This window comes from Camponotus floridanus, unplaced genomic scaffold (genome assembly GCF_003227725.1).
Source record: "Camponotus floridanus strain SB8 unplaced genomic scaffold, Cflo_v7.5 scaffold110, whole genome shotgun sequence".
NCBI classification, from domain to species: Eukaryota; Metazoa; Arthropoda; class Insecta; order Hymenoptera; family Formicidae; genus Camponotus; species Camponotus floridanus.
In genome coordinates, this window is record NW_020229227.1 from 619,871 (window position 1) to 639,060 (window position 19,190).

At 33.9% G+C, this 19,190-nt stretch overlaps 1 protein-coding gene across 1 annotated transcript in view; it reads right to left on the minus strand.

Moving 5' to 3' along the window:
- The window catches only part of LOC112639592 (proto-oncogene tyrosine-protein kinase ROS-like), an 85,848-nt gene extending 67,080 nt beyond the window's left edge, over window positions 1-18,768 (minus strand). Inside the window, exon 1 of the mRNA XM_025414132.1 lies at window positions 18,644-18,768. Within this exon, the coding sequence (XP_025269917.1) occupies window positions 18,644-18,768 (125 nt within the window). The remainder of the gene's footprint in view (window positions 1-18,643) is intronic.
- Between the last annotated feature and the right edge of the window lie 422 nt (window positions 18,769-19,190).

Here is a 19,190-nt window from a genome sequence, read left to right on the forward strand (position 1 = left end):
GTTTACTTATTTTTGTTCTTAGTGTATTAATAACCAATATCAATAACCATACAAAGTTTATATATATATATATGTGTGGTGTGTGTGTGTTGTGTGTGTGTGTGTGTGTGTGTTTGTGCTGTAAAAAACTAAAACTTTTTTTTTAATTTACTTGCTTTCCCGCATGACTGTACCAATGTATTTCGGCCATGAGTAATTCGGTGGTTGACAATTTTTTACAAGATTTTCTTAATTCTGCTATCTTTCCTTATTATAAGCGTGGCATAAAGTGACATAAGAATGCATTTTTTTAACATCCCACATGAATCCATTCCTTCGACACAATATCAACACTTTTAACATTATTTCTTATGCCTTTAAATTCAATTAACCTATATTTTATAAATCACACTCATCTGCAATTGTAAAAAAATATTTTTATAACTCATGAATTTTTTATAGGAAATAAATAATATAAAAAACAATTTTTTTAATTTAATTAACACTTACCTTGAAAGATGCAAAAATGTAAGAATTTATAATTTTTATTGTGCTATTTATGATGCGACAGGCGGGAGCAAGATATATATTAAGACATTTTTACAAACATTTGGTTGTTAAGCCTAAATATATGCCGACGCTCAGTGGACGTCTCAGTCCATGAAGCAACATGTTCAAATTGTAACTTGTTTCTTACATATGTATAGTGCTAAATAGATAAATTTTTTCTTTTTCCGACCTACACTGAGATTGATATTATCATCATTTTTTTCCTGTATCTCATTTAACTTTATATGTGCCAATCTTTCCATTTCTTTCGTACAGTCCATGCTGATAAATATTTTGAATTGCATGGATAATTATACATAGATTCTTTTTTTTTAAAATACACCAAAATTTCTATGTGTTCCATATGCGTTTGATTCTCCGGAAGATAAATATTATTAATTTGTATTATACTGCCATTAAAAAGTAAAACTGTGTTATTAGGTGATTTTGTTGTTAAGAGCACATCTTTATATTTTAATTTTTTTATATTTATTTTTCCTGAATTTTGACAGCTTGATTTTTTTAGAACTTTAATTCCATATGATACATTTGGTTGCACTTGAGGAATACAAGATATTTCATTGTAACGATGGCATATTTGCGATAAAGGTTTATTGCCACTACGTAATAATTTCTTCATTTTTTCTAATGTGTTTTCGAACGGAAATGATGTAATGTCAGATAGAGGACATTGCATGAATGACACATCATCCTCAATGTGCAGTAGATTGTGGACGTTACCAATTAAAAATTCCTTTCCATAAAATTTTGCTGTGAGATGTACAAATTTTTTTTAATAAGTTTCGGGCATGCGTACAGTGTTTTAGTGGCTGTGTCTTTTCCCGACAAAATCCGAATAGCAGCGTGAAGAATCATAAAATGTTTATATAATCTTCTGGTAAAATTTTTTTGAAAATAATTGGTCCAATATACAATAAAAGGAAATGATATTCAGTAGCCTTAAATTTTTAAATTCTGATAGGGATCGAGTTGTTTTTTGGAATTCCTCTGGGATATACTGTTGAATTTTTATAACAGAGAAGACAATTGGTGTTTTTTGAATTGTACGATAATTTTTTAATATATCGTTTGTCCTCTGTACCTTCCAACCAGCAGTCCAATAGTTTCTTCATAACTCCTAAATAAAGGAGATGCATTGCATCAAGTGGAAAACTGTTTATCATGTCAATTGGTGGGTGAATATTAATTAAAGGAGATATTCCTTTGTGATGTTCGCTATTTACTTGCTCTCTGAAGGAACTACTCGTTCTTCTTTCATAATTACCACCTGGATAAATAGTCCGATGTGAACAACGTTCACATGCCCCAAAATCCGTTAGCATTTTTTATACATTTTATAAATGAACGAGCTGGCCTATCACAAATAAAAGCTTTAATACGAACTTGAAATACTTTATTATTTACATTTATTCCTTCAGATTGGAGCAGATTGATTTCCTCAACAAACTTTTCAAAATATTTTTGGGTATTTTCTGGTTTTTGATTTCCACAATAAATTGCAACCGGAAATGGTTTATAAAACATCAGGTTGGTGGAAAATTTTACATAAAATTGGCCAAAAACTTATTGAACTGGACTTAAATAGTGGCAAACCATCTACATTTATAATCAACTCTATTAAATTTAAATGTAAATCAGGATTAAGATATTTTACAAGGTGTGAAGTTAGACCAAAATATACAAATAAACCATTATCATTTTCATCTAGTTTTCTCAATTTTATAATTTTCACTTGTAGTTTGTAAAAATGTTTTAGAGCTTTTTGGTAATTCAGGTAAGATGGGTCGTAATATATTTAATAAACCATCTAAGCGAGAATGGGGAAGTGGCGGAAATTGAATTGCCCATTCTCGAAGATCATTTATAATATTATTTGATTTTTGTTCGACTGACGAATTTGAAACTGATGAAGAAATATTTGCAGACTCATTTTCTGACATATCCAAATCATCTTCTGACACGTCTTCTCGAATATCACTTTCCTCAGTATTATCATTATCTAATGATATATTTGTCTCGTTTTCTAAATGAAAATGGTTTTGTACTTCAATCGCTGACTCTGTCTGTATGTCGCTGTCAAAATAGTTTTGTTGTTGTAAATTATCAACTTGAAGCAATTCCGATTCTTCAGATGACGCACTTGATGACACTATTATGTTGTGTTCCGCATAATTTTCGTTTCGACTTTTTTTTCGAAGCACACGATATTTTTGGACTCTTAAACGTGTTGAAACACGTTTTCTTGCTAATCTTCTATCAAATAAATCCATAATATTGCACTAATAACCTTAACTGGCAAACGTCTTGGAACAATGCAGTACACTATGTGAAGTATGTCTATTATTTTGTCTGTTATTGATTTTTTATAAGAAAAAATCATTTTCATAAGAAAAAATCAATAACAGATGACAGATCAGTCCATTAGTCATACGGGACTGAGCGTGCGATATCGATTCTACGTGATATCGTTAATGATAGTAATATTATATTAATATTATATCATTAATGGCAAACTTTAATCAAAATTTATAAGTAAAAAATAATATAATATAATATAAATAATTAAATAATATAGTATAATAATATAAAATAATATTATAATATAATAATAATATATATATAATATATATATATATATATATATATATATATAATATTATAATATATTTCCGACGAGGCATATATACATTATTCTTATCAGGACCTGACTAAATAATTGCACCAAATTTCGAATAGAAAACGGCAACATGTCCTGATTGGAGCCCGCTTTTGTAACCTTTTATAAAATTTTGCATTTGAATTTTGTTTTTTATATTTTTCGACGAGGCATATATACATTATCCTTATCAGGACCTGATTAAATAATTCTACTAAATTTCGGATAGAAAAAGGCAACATGTCCTGGTCGAGACCCACTTAAGTAATCTTATAAAATTTTTTATATTTTCTGATGAGTCATATATACAGAGTTCTCATCATGACCTAATCAGATTACATGATTAAACTTTGCTTTCAGCTTTGCTATGATTACTTGATTGGGTAATAATAAGAACCTAATCGGTTAGCCTTAGTAAGGCATGCCTTAAGAATGCCCGGCCAGGTCCTTATGACATATCGGGCCAATTTCTAGTCGGGGAAGTTATAGAATTATAGATCTTGTAACATTTTCAGCCATATTTAAGCACACGCAGCGTGTAATCGAATTCACTTGAATATTTATTATATCTTTGGTTTTATTAAATATATAATTATGACAATTCGTACGATTGTGTTACTATATACAATTGTGTTACTACGTATGCTTTTAAAATCCACTATTCGTACACAATTTTTTATGATATTCATATGATGCAGTTTGAATCAAACGATAAGTAACGCGGTAGTGTATTTGGCTAGCGATCGCAATACTAACTGACTTCGAATGATCAATCTGATCATGTGTTGCCATAACGTCTTATTAACTGCATTCCGTTTGTAATTTATTTTTTTCCACGGAGATATTCGCGTTATTTCAAAGAGAATTAAAATTTTTAAAAATTATCTGACATAAATGATATATATGTGTAAAACGAAAATAGTTCAGTGTATAAATAAAAATAATTATATGTGTATATAATTGTTTAATGAATTTTATTATAAACTTTCATATTAATTTATTTCTGAATATCTTCTCTTTGGCATAAAAGGCACGTTTACTATATAAAAAGATATTCTGATTATAAGAAAAGTAATAATGGATTTAAAAAAGCTATTTATATACGTTTTCTGTAACATTCATATAATGCAGTTTGAATCAATACATAGTGTTTTTAATATAAATCTTGTAATTCTAGTATGAATAAATAAACAAATTTCTAATAGCACATAAATAACTAAAATAAATAAAATAATTGTACGAGTTATTATTTGCATCGAATAATCTTATAATAACGTATATAATATAATTTTACTTAATATTAACTTAACATAATATACTTAATATAATATATAATATAAAAAACTAATAATATTAATTACTTTATTATTTTAATTATATTATTGTAATTTTATATACGACAATTTTATATGCACTAGTGTGCATTAGTGCATTAGTCCAATCAAATTCTCTCTTTTCCCCGTTATAAATCAATGACTTTTTTCAAAAAAGTGATTTTTTAATGCTCTGGTCTCCTTTTGTGACTTGTTCAGTCCATTCATATATTAAATGATATACAACATTTTTATTTTCGAAATTATTTTTATATTTTTAAAGAAACATTTTGCTAAGAAGAATTCAGAATAATTCGGTGTGTCAAGAATAACTAAGAATAATTAAACAAGTATTTATATAATGGTCTTTTTTTTAAATTTATGCATGATAATAGATTTTCAAATATTTTATAGATTTATAAAAATTTATTCTCTCCACAGCAATGATAAATATATGTACTGCGACGCTTTTCTCCTTCTATGTTCTAATTTTTGGCCGGATAGAACGCCGTCAAACACAGGAGTAATGTACGATTTCCGCGCTCGGAGGAACGGGGATGAAGGGTGCTCGCGCGGGCCGCGGCGGTGCGGAGGCAGTTCGATATCTCGATCTTGGACGCCAGATGCGGTCTTTCACGCATCAGTTTTCTACGAAATTTTTACACAGCGCGAAAGATGTTAGCCTCCTTTGCCACGGGCTGACTAGCTCGCCTAACGGTAGAGGGGAGGGGTTCTTCGAGCGAGCCAATTAATTAATTCGATGCGCGAGAGACACAGAAACGGATATCTATGATCACAGGGGGACGAACCTTCAAATAAATTACGCGAATTTAACTAGACAATATAATAGATTTATTAATAAAATAAAAAAATAAATGAGAGAAAAACATACAAGTCCAATCGAATGACAAATCAGATCGCAACGAGGTTCACAATACTTCGATTAACGACAACCAAATAAAATATAAAATACAATCAAAAATAACCGGAATAATGAGACGTGATTCACCGCAAATGTTCGCTCGAGATAACTAATCGAAAAGAAAGCTAAGACGGTATAATAGTGGTAAACCGAGCCAAATCCGCAAGGCTTTATAATTACAGCAAACAGGCTCGAATGCGCGAAACTCTATTATTACGGAGAATAGCGAGAAGCGCACCGAAGATTACAATTACTGAGAACTGAAAGAAAGGCGCGAGCTCTTGCAATTACGAAGAACGAAAAGAAGCGCGTGAGCGCTGACGATTTCGGAGAACCGAACGAGGCGCGCTATTACGAGTACGAAAAACAGAAAGAAATACGAGATCTTAGAATTATCGAGAGCGGAAATGAACATTTGATACTTTATATTCTTTAATTGCAGTAACAGAGATAACGCCAAGACGCTGCAACCTACTGCAAGAACGGCAATCTCTAGTCGATCGGAACGCGGAATTCGCGTGTCGCAACGATAAGGCGTTCCCGCCGATGCACACACGGCACGGCGGGTGTCGACAGCTTACGCCCCCGACAGCCGATGGTTCGCACGTCCGCGGTCAGCGGACTGCGAGTCGCAAGAAAAGAGAACGCACGTAGAGAGAGATGGTCGAGAATCGAGGCCCGTTTTGGTCGCGCAACTTCCGGTCCGCTGTTCACAATTTCCAAGGTACTCACCAATTTGCCGCTCAAACTGTCGCGGAACGTTTCCCCTGGGGTGGCGGTCGACAGCACTTACAATCGAGTCGCTCCACTCCGACCGGCGATAGCCTCGAGGTAAAAATTCTGCACTAACGCGCGTCACACGGATAACGGAGAGGCGAACGAGTATATCGGGTGAGACTGATCGACGGATCACTGTCGCCCCTTGACTACGGTCGCACTCGACTTCTTTTCACTACTGCGAAATTTACGCAAACGAAACACTAATCGCGACCGGCCAGAGGGGTCGACCCGCGAGCCGTATCGGTGGACGACGTACAAATTTTCGAAATAAAACTCAAGATAGCCGGGTGACCTCACCGTTGAACTCGTCTCCTTTGCTTCCGCCAATTCGTCCTTTTCCGTGCTGAGCGTTCGCGATATACTCTCTCTTAAATGTCGCCGAAACTTTCGTAGAACAAGTCTTCTCATTCTCTCGGAACCGCTGTATTTATTCTTAACTAATCGCCCCGCACCCCATCGAGAGGGGTGATAAGCCCGTTCCTGCACGCTCGAATTTTCGAGCGCGGCGCAAGGACGCATCGTGCGCCCGCGGTCCCGCGCCTCCGCCGGTCCGCTGTTCCGGCGCGTTTTTCATCGCCAGGTGCTCGGGAAATCTCCTGTCAGGGCCGTTCTTTGCGGCCTTCGTCTCTCTCCAGCGGAGGGCAGCGCCTCTTCCTGATTTTTCCGAGAAGATTTAGCTTCTTCGCGGGGTGCTTTCGGCGCCCGTCAATGATGGCCGGCCCTGGGATGCTGGGCCGATGGACCGAAATTGTGCGAGGCTGCTCGAGTATCGCCGACCCTTGTTTTTCACGGCCAATGTTTTGATGATGATTCGGCGGGTGATGATTCGGCAAGGCCGCTTTTCTTGTAGACTTCCAGGTAAATCTTCGTTGAAGATTTATGGCCTCAGGAACAATATAATTTCGACAAATAGGATTAGTAACAATGCTTTTGTTTATAAACGAACGCACTCGCCTCTCTGAAAATCCCGGCGGGGCTCTCGATCTCTCGACCGGCGCGGCCGCACGGCTCGCGTCACGCAGTCTTTTTAGCGGGTGGACGTCCGTCGTGACGGCAACGTCACAGTACAAATATTTATATGTACAGTTTGAAATAGGAAAAAATTCCATAACATAATATAAAAATATCTTAAAAAGAAAATTACACTTGTGCGTTAACATTTATGAATTTACAAAATGATTAATATTAAAAAGTGTGCAGAACTTATATAATATGTATATAAAATACAAAAGTACACATGTTGTATATCTAATGAGTATTGTAAGAAAACAAACATTCAAGTATTAATACATGCATATTCATCTACAATCTTTTTCATTAATTAACAATAAGTTATTTCTATCAGGTAGATAATACATATAACAACAATATTTATTCAATATATCATCTTTTCTACGTCACTTCTTAGAACTACAATATTTACGAGATAAAATTTAAAGATTGATTTAATTTCCGCTGCATTGCAACTGGATTGATATCAAACAGCATTGATATCAAATGGATAGTTAACCTTTAATTACGTCAATAGATGACGAAACACAATGTTTTGCCCCCACATCTTTGGGTGGATGTTGGCTTGGTATAAAGAAATACTTTATTATAGTGTTTTCGAAAGCTCTTGAGATAAGCTACAAGAATAAATAATAAAAAATAGAAATAAATTGGTATATAATTCGGCTCTATGTATTTAAACAACATAATAATTAAGTAACGAGCACTAAGAGCCCAACAAACGCGGATGGCAATGCGTAAATTTTTACGAACATTAATTGTTCGCGAAAAATTTTTTTAAGACATATGCACATATGCCAAGTTATAGATTCTCTTGGTTTGAGACTTCTATAACAACCCCTTTACCCCCCTGGAGAGATGTAGACAGGAAAAATATCGGGGCGAAGTCGCTGAATCGGGAATCGAATCCGAGTCTTTCGCTTGCCGGGCGACTGCTCTTACCACTGAGCTATTCAGCCCCACACCGATACTTCTCCTGTACGTTTTTATTAATCGGTGGAAATAATGAGAACACGATAGTTAGCTCGACGTGTAATTCTAAATAAATTGGTATATAATTCGGCTCTATGTATTTAAACTATGTAATTATTATGTTGTTTAAATACATAGAGCCGAATTATATACCAATTTATTTAGAATTACACGTCGAGCTAACTATCGTGTTCTCATTATTTCCACCGATTAATAAAAACGTACAGGAGAAGTATCGGTGTGGGGCTGAATAGCTCAGTGGTAAGAGCAGTCGCCCGGCAAGCGAAAGACTCGGATTCGATTCCCGATTCAGCGACTTCGCCCCGATATTTTTCCTGTCTACATCTCTCCAGGGGGGTAAAGGGGTTGTTATAGAAGTCTCAAACCAAGAGAATCTATAACTTGGCATATGTGCATATGTCTTAAAAAAATTTTTCGCGAACAATTAATGTTCGTAAAAATTTACGCATTGCCATCCGCGTTTGTTGGGCTCTTAGTGCTCGTTACTTAATTATTACGTTGTTTAAATACATAGAGCCGAATTATATACCAATTTATTTAGAATTACACGTCGAGCTAACTATCGTGTTCTCATTATTTCCACCGATTAATAAAAACGTACAGGAGAAGTATCGATGTGGGGCTGAATAGCTCAGTGGTAAGAGCAGTCGCCCGGCAAGCGAAAGATTCGGGTTCGATTCCCGATTCAGCGACTTCGCCCCGATATTTTTCCTGTCTACATCTCTCCAGGGGGGTAAAGGGGTTGTTATAGAAGTCTCAAACCAAGAGAATCTATAACTTGGCATATGTGCATATGTCTTAAAAAAATTTTTCGCGAACAATTAATGTTCGTAAAAAAATAGAAAATTTCGTTTAAAAAATTAAAGGTGACCTTCAAACGGCTTTCCAAGGTCAAATTAATGACACCATCTTATGGCTCCCTTTCAACTTTATAACTTTTGTCTGAAATATTTTTATCTGCCGTACTTAGTTTTTGAGATATTCGACTGATACGGATGATCTGCGATACCCTGAATACAGGGTGTTTCCAACAATATACATCAATCGGGTTGCCTATCTGCCCACTAGGGGCATGCTTTATTAAGCTCGCAAAATAAGATCAAAAAGCAAGTTCGAAGAGGAATAAAAAAAGAGAAATCGGCTTTTATCACTCTGTGGTGAACAGTTGTTAAATTTAATAATATAAATAAAATAATAATATATAAGAATAATAATAATAATAATATAAATAAAATATTTATTTAATAATTATAAAATATTATATAAAATAAAAAAACAAAATTTGAATAAAAAATAATATAAATAGTTTAGTAAGTAAATTTGAACAAATATAATAAAAAATACTTATAATGAATAATATTTTTTATCTTTAAATGTAATAAATTATAAAAATTGATGCAATCACTATTTTTTTCTAAACAACGAGCAATCCTGTCCATGAAAATGTCTCTCACTCGTTTTATCATGAAAGAAGTGATTTCTGCACACGCGTTGCGAAATCTATTTTTAAGAATTTCCACATCATTTTCCTGCAAAATTTGATACACTTTATTTTTTAAGAAGCTTATAATAAAAAATACTTATTATATCTATGCATCCATCACTTCCAAAAATTGCTTCGTAGAATATTTCCCCGGAGAATATTTTTCAAAAATATATCGTCCGGCATCATTGAAATTCATTTACATAAATTGAGTAAGTTAGTACATAGTTGACGACATAATTAATAAGTTGGTAAATAATAACAATGTTTGATATGATGGAATAAAAGAATAAAAAATAAATTTTTTAAATAAACTTACATGTTCAATAAGCTATTCAAAAAAAATTAAACGTGGCATATCACCAAATATGAGCTTTTATTGTATGCTATTTAAATGGATGCTAACCTTCCTCCCCCGCCCCAAGGAATGTATTATTTATAATTTATAAAATAACTTTATGTCGCTAGTCAGAAAATCCAAGGATCGTTAAAAAAAGTGTAGTCGACCAAACTAGCCAGAAATTTGTTTATTAATACGACGTTTCGACCATATGGTTGTGGTCCTTATCAAGTATACAGGGTGTCCGTCGATTTTCGACCTAAATGAAATAAATAAGTAGATTGGCTCGAATTAAGAAGAAATGACCTGTATTGTTTTGGGATTGTCGCAATAATTAACGAAATATTAAATAAAAAAGATTGGCCAATCTGCGTGAGTAAAAGCGCGCGGCGACGAGAGTTGTCCCACCGTAATCCGATACTACGAATGCGGCGAAGCGGTGGGCGGGTAGCTCTCCGAGACATGATGGTGGTTTGCGATATATCGCAATACCGCGCCGAAAAATGACCCGTCCCTCCTTTTCGTGGCGAGAAAATGATGCGCTATCATTTCCACACCACCTTGCGGTAGATAGCATGGTGCGCTTTTTTTTTAGTGGTTTCCCCAATAGGCCTATTCCACTCTCAATTTAAAAATTATTCAAAATGCTATTTACTATACGCTGAATATATCGTAAATGTAAAAAATTAATGGTGACAGTACCTTTACAAAAATTGATTCGTGGTTGAAAATCCCTCGATAAAATGTATGCACGCGTTGATAATGTGATACGATGATAAAATTCTTCAAGAATCTTTTCTTCATCTCGTACACGAAGACGCACTGCTGGACCGGTTATCCCGATATTATGCACGACACTCAGTTTCACATAATTATTGCACAAAAAATTGTACGGCCACTTGGTTTTCGTGCACGCCCGAGAAATGATTCCATGTAAATTGCGGCCGCACGATAAGTATTTTCTCTCGCTAGTCATATGCCACAATCATATCCGTATATTCCTGCAGAGTATACTTCACTTTCTCTGTTAATTTACTACGCAAACACAAGATTTTTATTAAAACGTCTTAGCTCTCGCACGCTGTTACCAGACTGCGTACGCCAGCAGCACGCAACTACAGCTGAGCGGACATGCGAGTGTAATCATAGTGCGCAGGCGTCGAACTCACACATACGCTTACACTCACATGTCCGCTCAGCTGTCAGCTGTAGTTGCGTGCTGCTGGCGTACGCAGTCTGGTAACAGCGTGCGAGAGCTAAGACGTTTTAATAAAAATCTTGTGTTTGCGTAATAAATTAACAGAGAAAGTGAAGTGTACTCTGCAGGAATATACGGATATGATTGTGGCATACGGACTAGCGGGAGAAAATACTTATCGTGCGGCCACAATTTACATGGAATCATTTCTCGGGCGTCCACGAAAACCAAGTGGCCGTACAATTTTACGTGTTGTGCAATAATTATGTGAAACTGAGTGTCGTGCATAATATCGGAATAACCGGTCCAGCAGTGTGTCTTCGTGTACGAAATGAAGAAAAGATTCTTGAAGAATTTTATCATCGTATCACATTATCAACGCGTGCAATACATTTTATCGAGGGATTTTCAACCACGAATCAATTTTTGTAAAAGTACTGTCACCATTAATTTTTTACATTTACGATATATTCAGCGTATAGTAAATAGCATTTTGAATAATTTTTAAATTGAGAGTGGAATAGGCCTATGGGGGAAACCACTATAAAAAAAGCGCACCATGCTATCTACCGCAAGGTGGTGTGGAAATGATAGCGCATCATTTTCTCGCCACAAAAAGGAGGGACGGGTCATTTTTCGGCGCGGTATTGCGATATACGCAAAACCACCATCATGTCTCGGAGAGCGACCCGCCCACCGCTTCGCCGCGTTCGTAGTATCGGATTACGGTGGGACGACTCTCGTCGCCGCGCGCTTTTACTCACGCAGATTGGCCGATCTTTTTTATTTAATATTTCGTTAATTAATGCGACAATCCCATAAGCAATATCGGTCATTTCTTGTTAATTCGAGCCAATCTACTTATTTATTTCATTAAGGTCGAAAATCGACGGACACCCTGTATACTGGAAAGATTTATAAATACCAGGAGTGTAAGTTGAAGTTTGCCGGTTTTTTCGTTAAAAAAAACACATAATTTTCAGGGGAATCTCAAAATATTTTTATTCAAAGTATTGACCATTTGATTCTACACATTTCGTCCATCTTTCAGGCAAATTATGGATACCATTCCAAAAAAACTTTTTCTCTTTCGAGGAAAACCATTCGACGAGCCATTTTTCAACTTCTTCAAAATTGACGAAGTGCTGCTCTGCAAGTGAGTGCCCCATCAATGCGAAAAGGTGGAAGTCGGACGGGGCGAGGTCTGGAGAGTACGGCGGGTGCGATAATATTTCCCAATTAAGTGTTTTTAATGTGTCCTTTACGGATCTAGCGGTATGAGACGGCGCGTTGTCATGTTGCAAAATAACTTTGCCATGTCTTCGGGCCCATTCAGGTCGTTTTTCGATCAACGCATGATTCAAATTGATCATTTGTTGTCGGTAGCGATCCGTATTTACCGTTTCACCAGGTTTTAATAGTTCGTGGTACACCACACCATTCTGGTCCCACCAAACACAGAGCATTGTCTTACGGCCAAAGCGATTGGGCTTTGCAGTGGATGGGGTGGCTTCACCAGGTGAAAGCCATGATCTTTTTCGCTTCGGGTCAAAAAAAATCCACTTCTCGTCACCCGTGACAATCCGATGCAAAAAAGACTTCCTTTCGAACCGTTGAAGCAGCATTTCACAAATGGTTTTTCGATGTTCCATTTGCCTGTCGTTCAATGCGTGTGGCACCCATTTTCCATACTTCTGGATTTTTCCCAAGGCTTTTAAACGTTGGCAAATTGCTACTCGGGACACATTAAGTTTTTCTGCCAATATTTGTTGTGATTGGGTTGGGTCTTCATCCAACAACACCTGCAAATCCTCGTCTTCAAACCTTTTCGCTGCACCAGGATGTTCATTGTCTTTCAAATCGAAATCTCCACTTTTAAATTGACGAAACCATGTCTCACATGTTCTAATCACTGGAGCATGCTCACCATAAGTTTCTACTAGCAAACGATGTGCTTCAGCTGCTTTTTTCTTTTGATGAAATAATAAAAGCAACGAATGCCGCAAATGCTCTTTATTTGGAACGAAACTCGACATATTCATTGATATAAACGACTATGACGCTATTATTTTGACAGAATGAGACTTGGGTGTTTTTGGAGGTTAATGTCAATAGAAAACAATCGTGTATATAACAAATCATAGAAATGCCTACATCCTGCTAGCGACACCTACTGTAAAAACCGGCAAACTTCAATTTACACTCCTGGTAAATTTAACAATTAATTTACGGTTTTGAATAATATAACAAGCACAACGAAATAGTGTGAACAATTTTACCGATGTAATAATAATCAGGAGACAGACATAGACGATAATCTTGCAAAACTGCACAAGTCACATTAACAAAAAACGTTATTTAACTAGATTCAAATTTGAGAGAAACTGATGCGTCCGTGTGAGACTTCGTCAACTAAACACAACCAGAGGAAAAACGAAGTTACGTGACTTTTATTATTTTGTCATAAGTGTTGTTTAAACTATCCGTGTCTTTCTGTAGGTTGATTAGATTATTAAATCTCTTGATAAAGAACTCTCAGCGATCTCTCTTTTTCGAACACACTTTTCGCTATGCAAAATATTGGGTTTCGACCAGTCAAAATCATGTCTCGATTCTAATCTATGTTTGCTGATGACTGAGTGATTAGTTTCATGTAACTTTATACAATATTATTACAATGTTCTTTCACTCGCGTACGTAAATGTCTTTTTGTTTGCCCAATGTATGATAAATTACAATCTTTACAATTTAATTTGTATACAACACTTGTCTTGTCATTATTATGTAAGCTATCTTTACCGCACTAATTAAATTATTTAGTTTTTTTGTTATTTTATAGACGACGTTAAAACCACTATTTCGTAAAAGACGGTACAGATCATGACTCGTATTCTCTACGTATGGTATTGTAATGAAATGAGTCTTGTCTGAACGAATAAGATTCACGTCAACAGTATCATTACGGTCGCGATTATTTAAAAAATTAATTCTTTTTTGAATATGTCTATGGATGATATGTTCTGGGAAACAATTATTGATTAAGGTGTCATATACTAGCTTGATATTTCCTTGTTTGAAGCAGTCATTAGATAATAAAATAGCATGGTCAACTAAATTATAGATAGTGTTAATTTTGTATTTATGCGGGTGGTTAGAATAATAATTAATGTACCTCCCAGATCATGTAGGTTTCCTAAACCAATTGGTAATAAGTCTAGTTCCTGACCGAATGACTTTTACATTTAAAAAACTAATCGACGAATCAATCTCCATCTCGTAAGTAAATCGCAAGCGTTCGTGGTAGTTATTAAAATTAGTTAACATTTCGTCAATTCTTGTGCGTGGCACTATCGCAAAAACATCGTCCACAAATCTATAATAAATAGGAACGGCAAAATTCAATGAATTTAAGCATTGTGTCTCCAAATCGTCCATCACCATATCTGCTAAAATAGGTGAAAGCGGAGAACCCATGGGAGTGCCGAAGATCTGTTCATAAAAACGTCCGTTAAACGAAAAACAAGTTGAATCGAAAATCGCTTCTATTGCATATAAAAATTGAGATAAGTTAAATTTTGTGTTTTTTGCAATATTATCCCAACTATTCTTATGGCATTTACAACTAACTCTTTTGGGACGTTTGTAAATAGCGAAGTTACATCCAACGAGATCATGATGTTGTCATCATTAATAGTTGTATTTTTGATATTCTCGACGAAGGACCAACCATCTTTAATGAATGAATTTGGTTTCTTTATCGATTTATACAGAATACTTTGGATGTAACTGGAGATATTATATACCGGGTTTCCCAGAGCAGATATGATAATTCTCAACGGAAAACCTTCTTTATGGATCTTCGGCAGACCGTAACAACGCGGTAAATTTTCGTTCGTACAATTTAAGTTTTTATATGTCAACTCATTAATCAAATTATTCTTGCGCCATAATTTGACCAACTCATTGATCTTATTTGTCAGTCTTTTCAGAGGATCCTTATTTAATTCTTTATATGTGGTTTGGTCACCCAACAGCAAGTCCATCTTGTCAAAATAATCTTTTTTGTCCATAACGACATTAATCTGACCCTTGTCGGCTCTCGTTACCATAATATCATTATTATTTTCGCGTAAATACCTCCTGGAGACAGCGAACGAGTTGAGGATACATCTGTCTGAATAATTAATATGTTTCTCGGTACAAAGAAATCTTTGAAGGATATTAACCACGTAAATCCTAGTTGTTTCAATAACGTCAGTGGGCAGAATATTGCTATTCACTTCAAAGCTCTTGACCACGTCCAAAACATAATTAATGCGATCATTTTTTAAATTCTGTTCTATAGGCAACGCAAAATTTTCATCAAAAAATCAGAAACTGTGTCAGGTATGTCCTTGCTGCTGATGTTAACAAATCACTTAGACTTGTCAATGTTTGAAAAAGAATGTAAACAAGTGTTGTATTTTTGTTTCAAATTGTTGAACTTCTTAATTGAGTTGTTTTTTATGCTATAGTCAAATGATGTAAGTCTATGTCTATTTAATTCAAAAAAAGTAGTCACTAAATCATGTGGTAAGCATTCAAAAAGTCGTTTTTCGATGTTTTTAATTTTGTTATGTAGATAATTTAAATTAATGTTTTGATCTTCAATCTCAAAGCTCAATAACTTGTATTGATACGCTTTCTTAAAATTATCTTTAACTTAACTTTCGTTTAATGCTGTTGCTATGACGCTAATTTTTATGTTATTAATATGTGTAGGAATCAAGTCGTGTCTTCTGCAACGAATCAAGAAGATCAATTGTTATTTCGAAGTATAGATCTTCTGTTTGCACTTTATTCATGATTTCAAAAGCGTTGTACAGTTATCATCAAACCGTTGAGAGACATGTTGGAAGAAGTCAGTACGAATTAGCTCCATAATTAGGTCCAGGAGCGAAATTAAAAATAATAAAAGCAATTTTTGCGATAGTGCCACGCACAAGAATTGACGAAATGTTAACTAATTTTAATAACTACCACGAACACTTGAAATTTACATACGAGATGGAGATTGATTCGTCGATTAGTTTTTTAAATGTAAAAGTCATTCGGTCGGGAACTAGACTTATTACCAATTGGTTTAGGAAACCTACATGATCTGGGAGGTACATTAATTATTATTCTAACCACCCGCATAAATACAAAATTAACACTATCTATAATTTAGTTGACCATGCTATTTTATTATCTAATGACTGCTTCAAACAAGGAAATATCAAGCTAGTATATGACACCTTAATCAATAATTGTTTCCCAGAACATATCATCCATAGACATATTCAAAAAAGAATTAATTTTTTAAATAATCGCGACCGTAATGATACTGTTGACGTGAATCTTATTCGTTCAGACAAGACTCATTTCATTACAATACCATACGTAGAGAATACGAGTCATGATCTGTACCGTCTTTTACGAAATAGTGGTTTTAACGTCGTCTATAAAATAACAAAAAAACTAAATAATTTAATTAGTGTGGTAAAGATAGCTTACATAATAATGACAAGACAAGTGTTGTATACAAATTAAATTGTAAAGATTGTAATTTATCATACATTGAGCAAACAAAAAGACATTTACGTACGCGAGTGAAAGAACATTGTAATAATATAAAGTTGCATGAAACTAATCACTCGGTCATTAGCAAACATAGATTAGAATCCGGACATGATTTTGATTGGTCGAAACCCAATATTTTGCAAAGTATGTTCGAAAAGTATGTTCGAAAAAGAGAGATCGCTGAGATGTTTTTTATCAAGAGATTTAATAATCTAATCAACCTACAAAAAGACACGGATAGTTTAAACAACATTTATGACAAAATAATAAAGGTCACGTAGTTTCATTTTTCCTCTGGTGTGTTTAGTTTCTTGACGAAGTCTCACACGGACGCATCAGTTTCTCTCAAATTCGAATCTAACTAAATAACGTTTTTTTGTTAATGTGACTTGTGCAATTTTGCAAGATTATCGTCTATGCCTGTCTCCTGATTATTATTACATCGGTAAAATTGTTCACACTTTATTTCGTTGTGCTTGTTATATTATTCAAACCGAAAAGTAATTGTTAAATTTATTTATAAATCTTTCCAGTATATATTTGATAAGGACCACAACCATATGGTCGAAACATCGTATTAATAAACAAAATTTCTGGCTAGTTTGGTCGACTACACTTTTTTCAACGATCCTTGAGTTATTATAAGAATTTCGAGTTAATCTTATAATCTTATAATCTCATAAATATAAAATAACTAATTATATTTTTTACTTATGATCTTAATTATAAAACCACGTAAAATTATAGAAAAATTACAAATTTATAAATCTTTAATAGAACATTATTTTTTCAGATAAACGGTAATAAACGTACCCCATAGACGGTGATACACTTAAATGGATAATATAATTTTGCAATTTGATAATCTCATCAAATTTAATTATGCCATTTTCCCACATTGTTAAGTCAAACTTTATAATATAAAAGTGGGTAAAATCATTACAGGTGAAATATAGATTTCTTACTACTCAGTCAATGCAGAGATTACGTAGAATACCATGAAAGGTAGCTATTTTTGTGATATTATTTTCATTAATCTTCAATGTCATTAGGTCTTTTCCGTTACTCTAATAAATTCTATGTTCTTGTATCAATAAACGACATTGTTGATGACACTTAATGAAAAAGATCTGAAAAAAGGAGCCAACTATAATTCTATAGTAAAAAATTATACTTGAGGTTTCTAATTTTACAGTTATTACTACTATAATCATTACTACTATAATGTTGATAATAATAAACTTGTGCATAATAATAATAATTTAACTTTATAAGTAAAAATAATTTATGACAATTAGAACTATTTTTTATCAGTATACATACCCTGGTATTACGAAATTAGTAATATTTAAATTAATAATGTTTAAATCCATGTCCAATATTTCCATACGTTCAAACATTACAAGTAATGTTATAGGTAATGAATTTTTATGTGTAGTCGACACATTGATTAAATCCGTGTAAGGACCTACAACAATTTTAGTATGCGCACGTACTTGAAAATAATATGTCATGTTAGATGTTAGGTTGTGCATCGTGTGCTCCAATTTTGTAGTTGTGATATTTTTATCGTCGCAGGTTTCTTTAAAATCCTTGAAGAAAGAACACTGCACTTGATACCCTTGTATTATTTCATCAGTAAAGTTAGGTTGGTTCCATCTGTAAAAGGATAACATTTCAATCTTTTTATATTTAGTAAAATTATAACAGATTTAACGTTTTTATGTGTATATGTCGTTGAATTTAAGAAAAAGAGACAAAAATGAAAGATACAAACTGAGAATTTAGATTCTTTACCTCAATGTCACAAAAATGTCGTTTACTTTTTCTGTGAATTGACTGTCGAATTGTACAAATGCTCTGAGAGATGTTGGCTTGTTCAAACCGCCTTCTAGAGATTTTGAGATCGTACATATTAACATAATTATATATAAAATTTAGTGGATTATCTCAGTATATCAGAAAGAACAATTCAATGTAAAAATAGAGGAAAGAGAAAATATAAATGTACTCTACAAAATATGAAAATTAGCACAGTATTGAGTTTTAAAAAAATAATATAATAATTTAAGATTTAGAAAAGTTATTGTTAATAGATGACAAAAATGAATAAATAACTTTTAATAAGATGCCAAGTATTTTTCGATAAATTACTATAGCTTAAGAAATCAAAAGTATAATATTTGCGACTGCTTCAAAACAAAGTAGCAAATTAATCAAATTGATTTTACCTTAAATCATGACAATTTTTATGTACCATGTTATGTTTATATTATGCCTTTCTATTTTTTTTTTGGATGGAATAGAATTTATATTCTTCTCACTACTAAACGATATTTTTAAA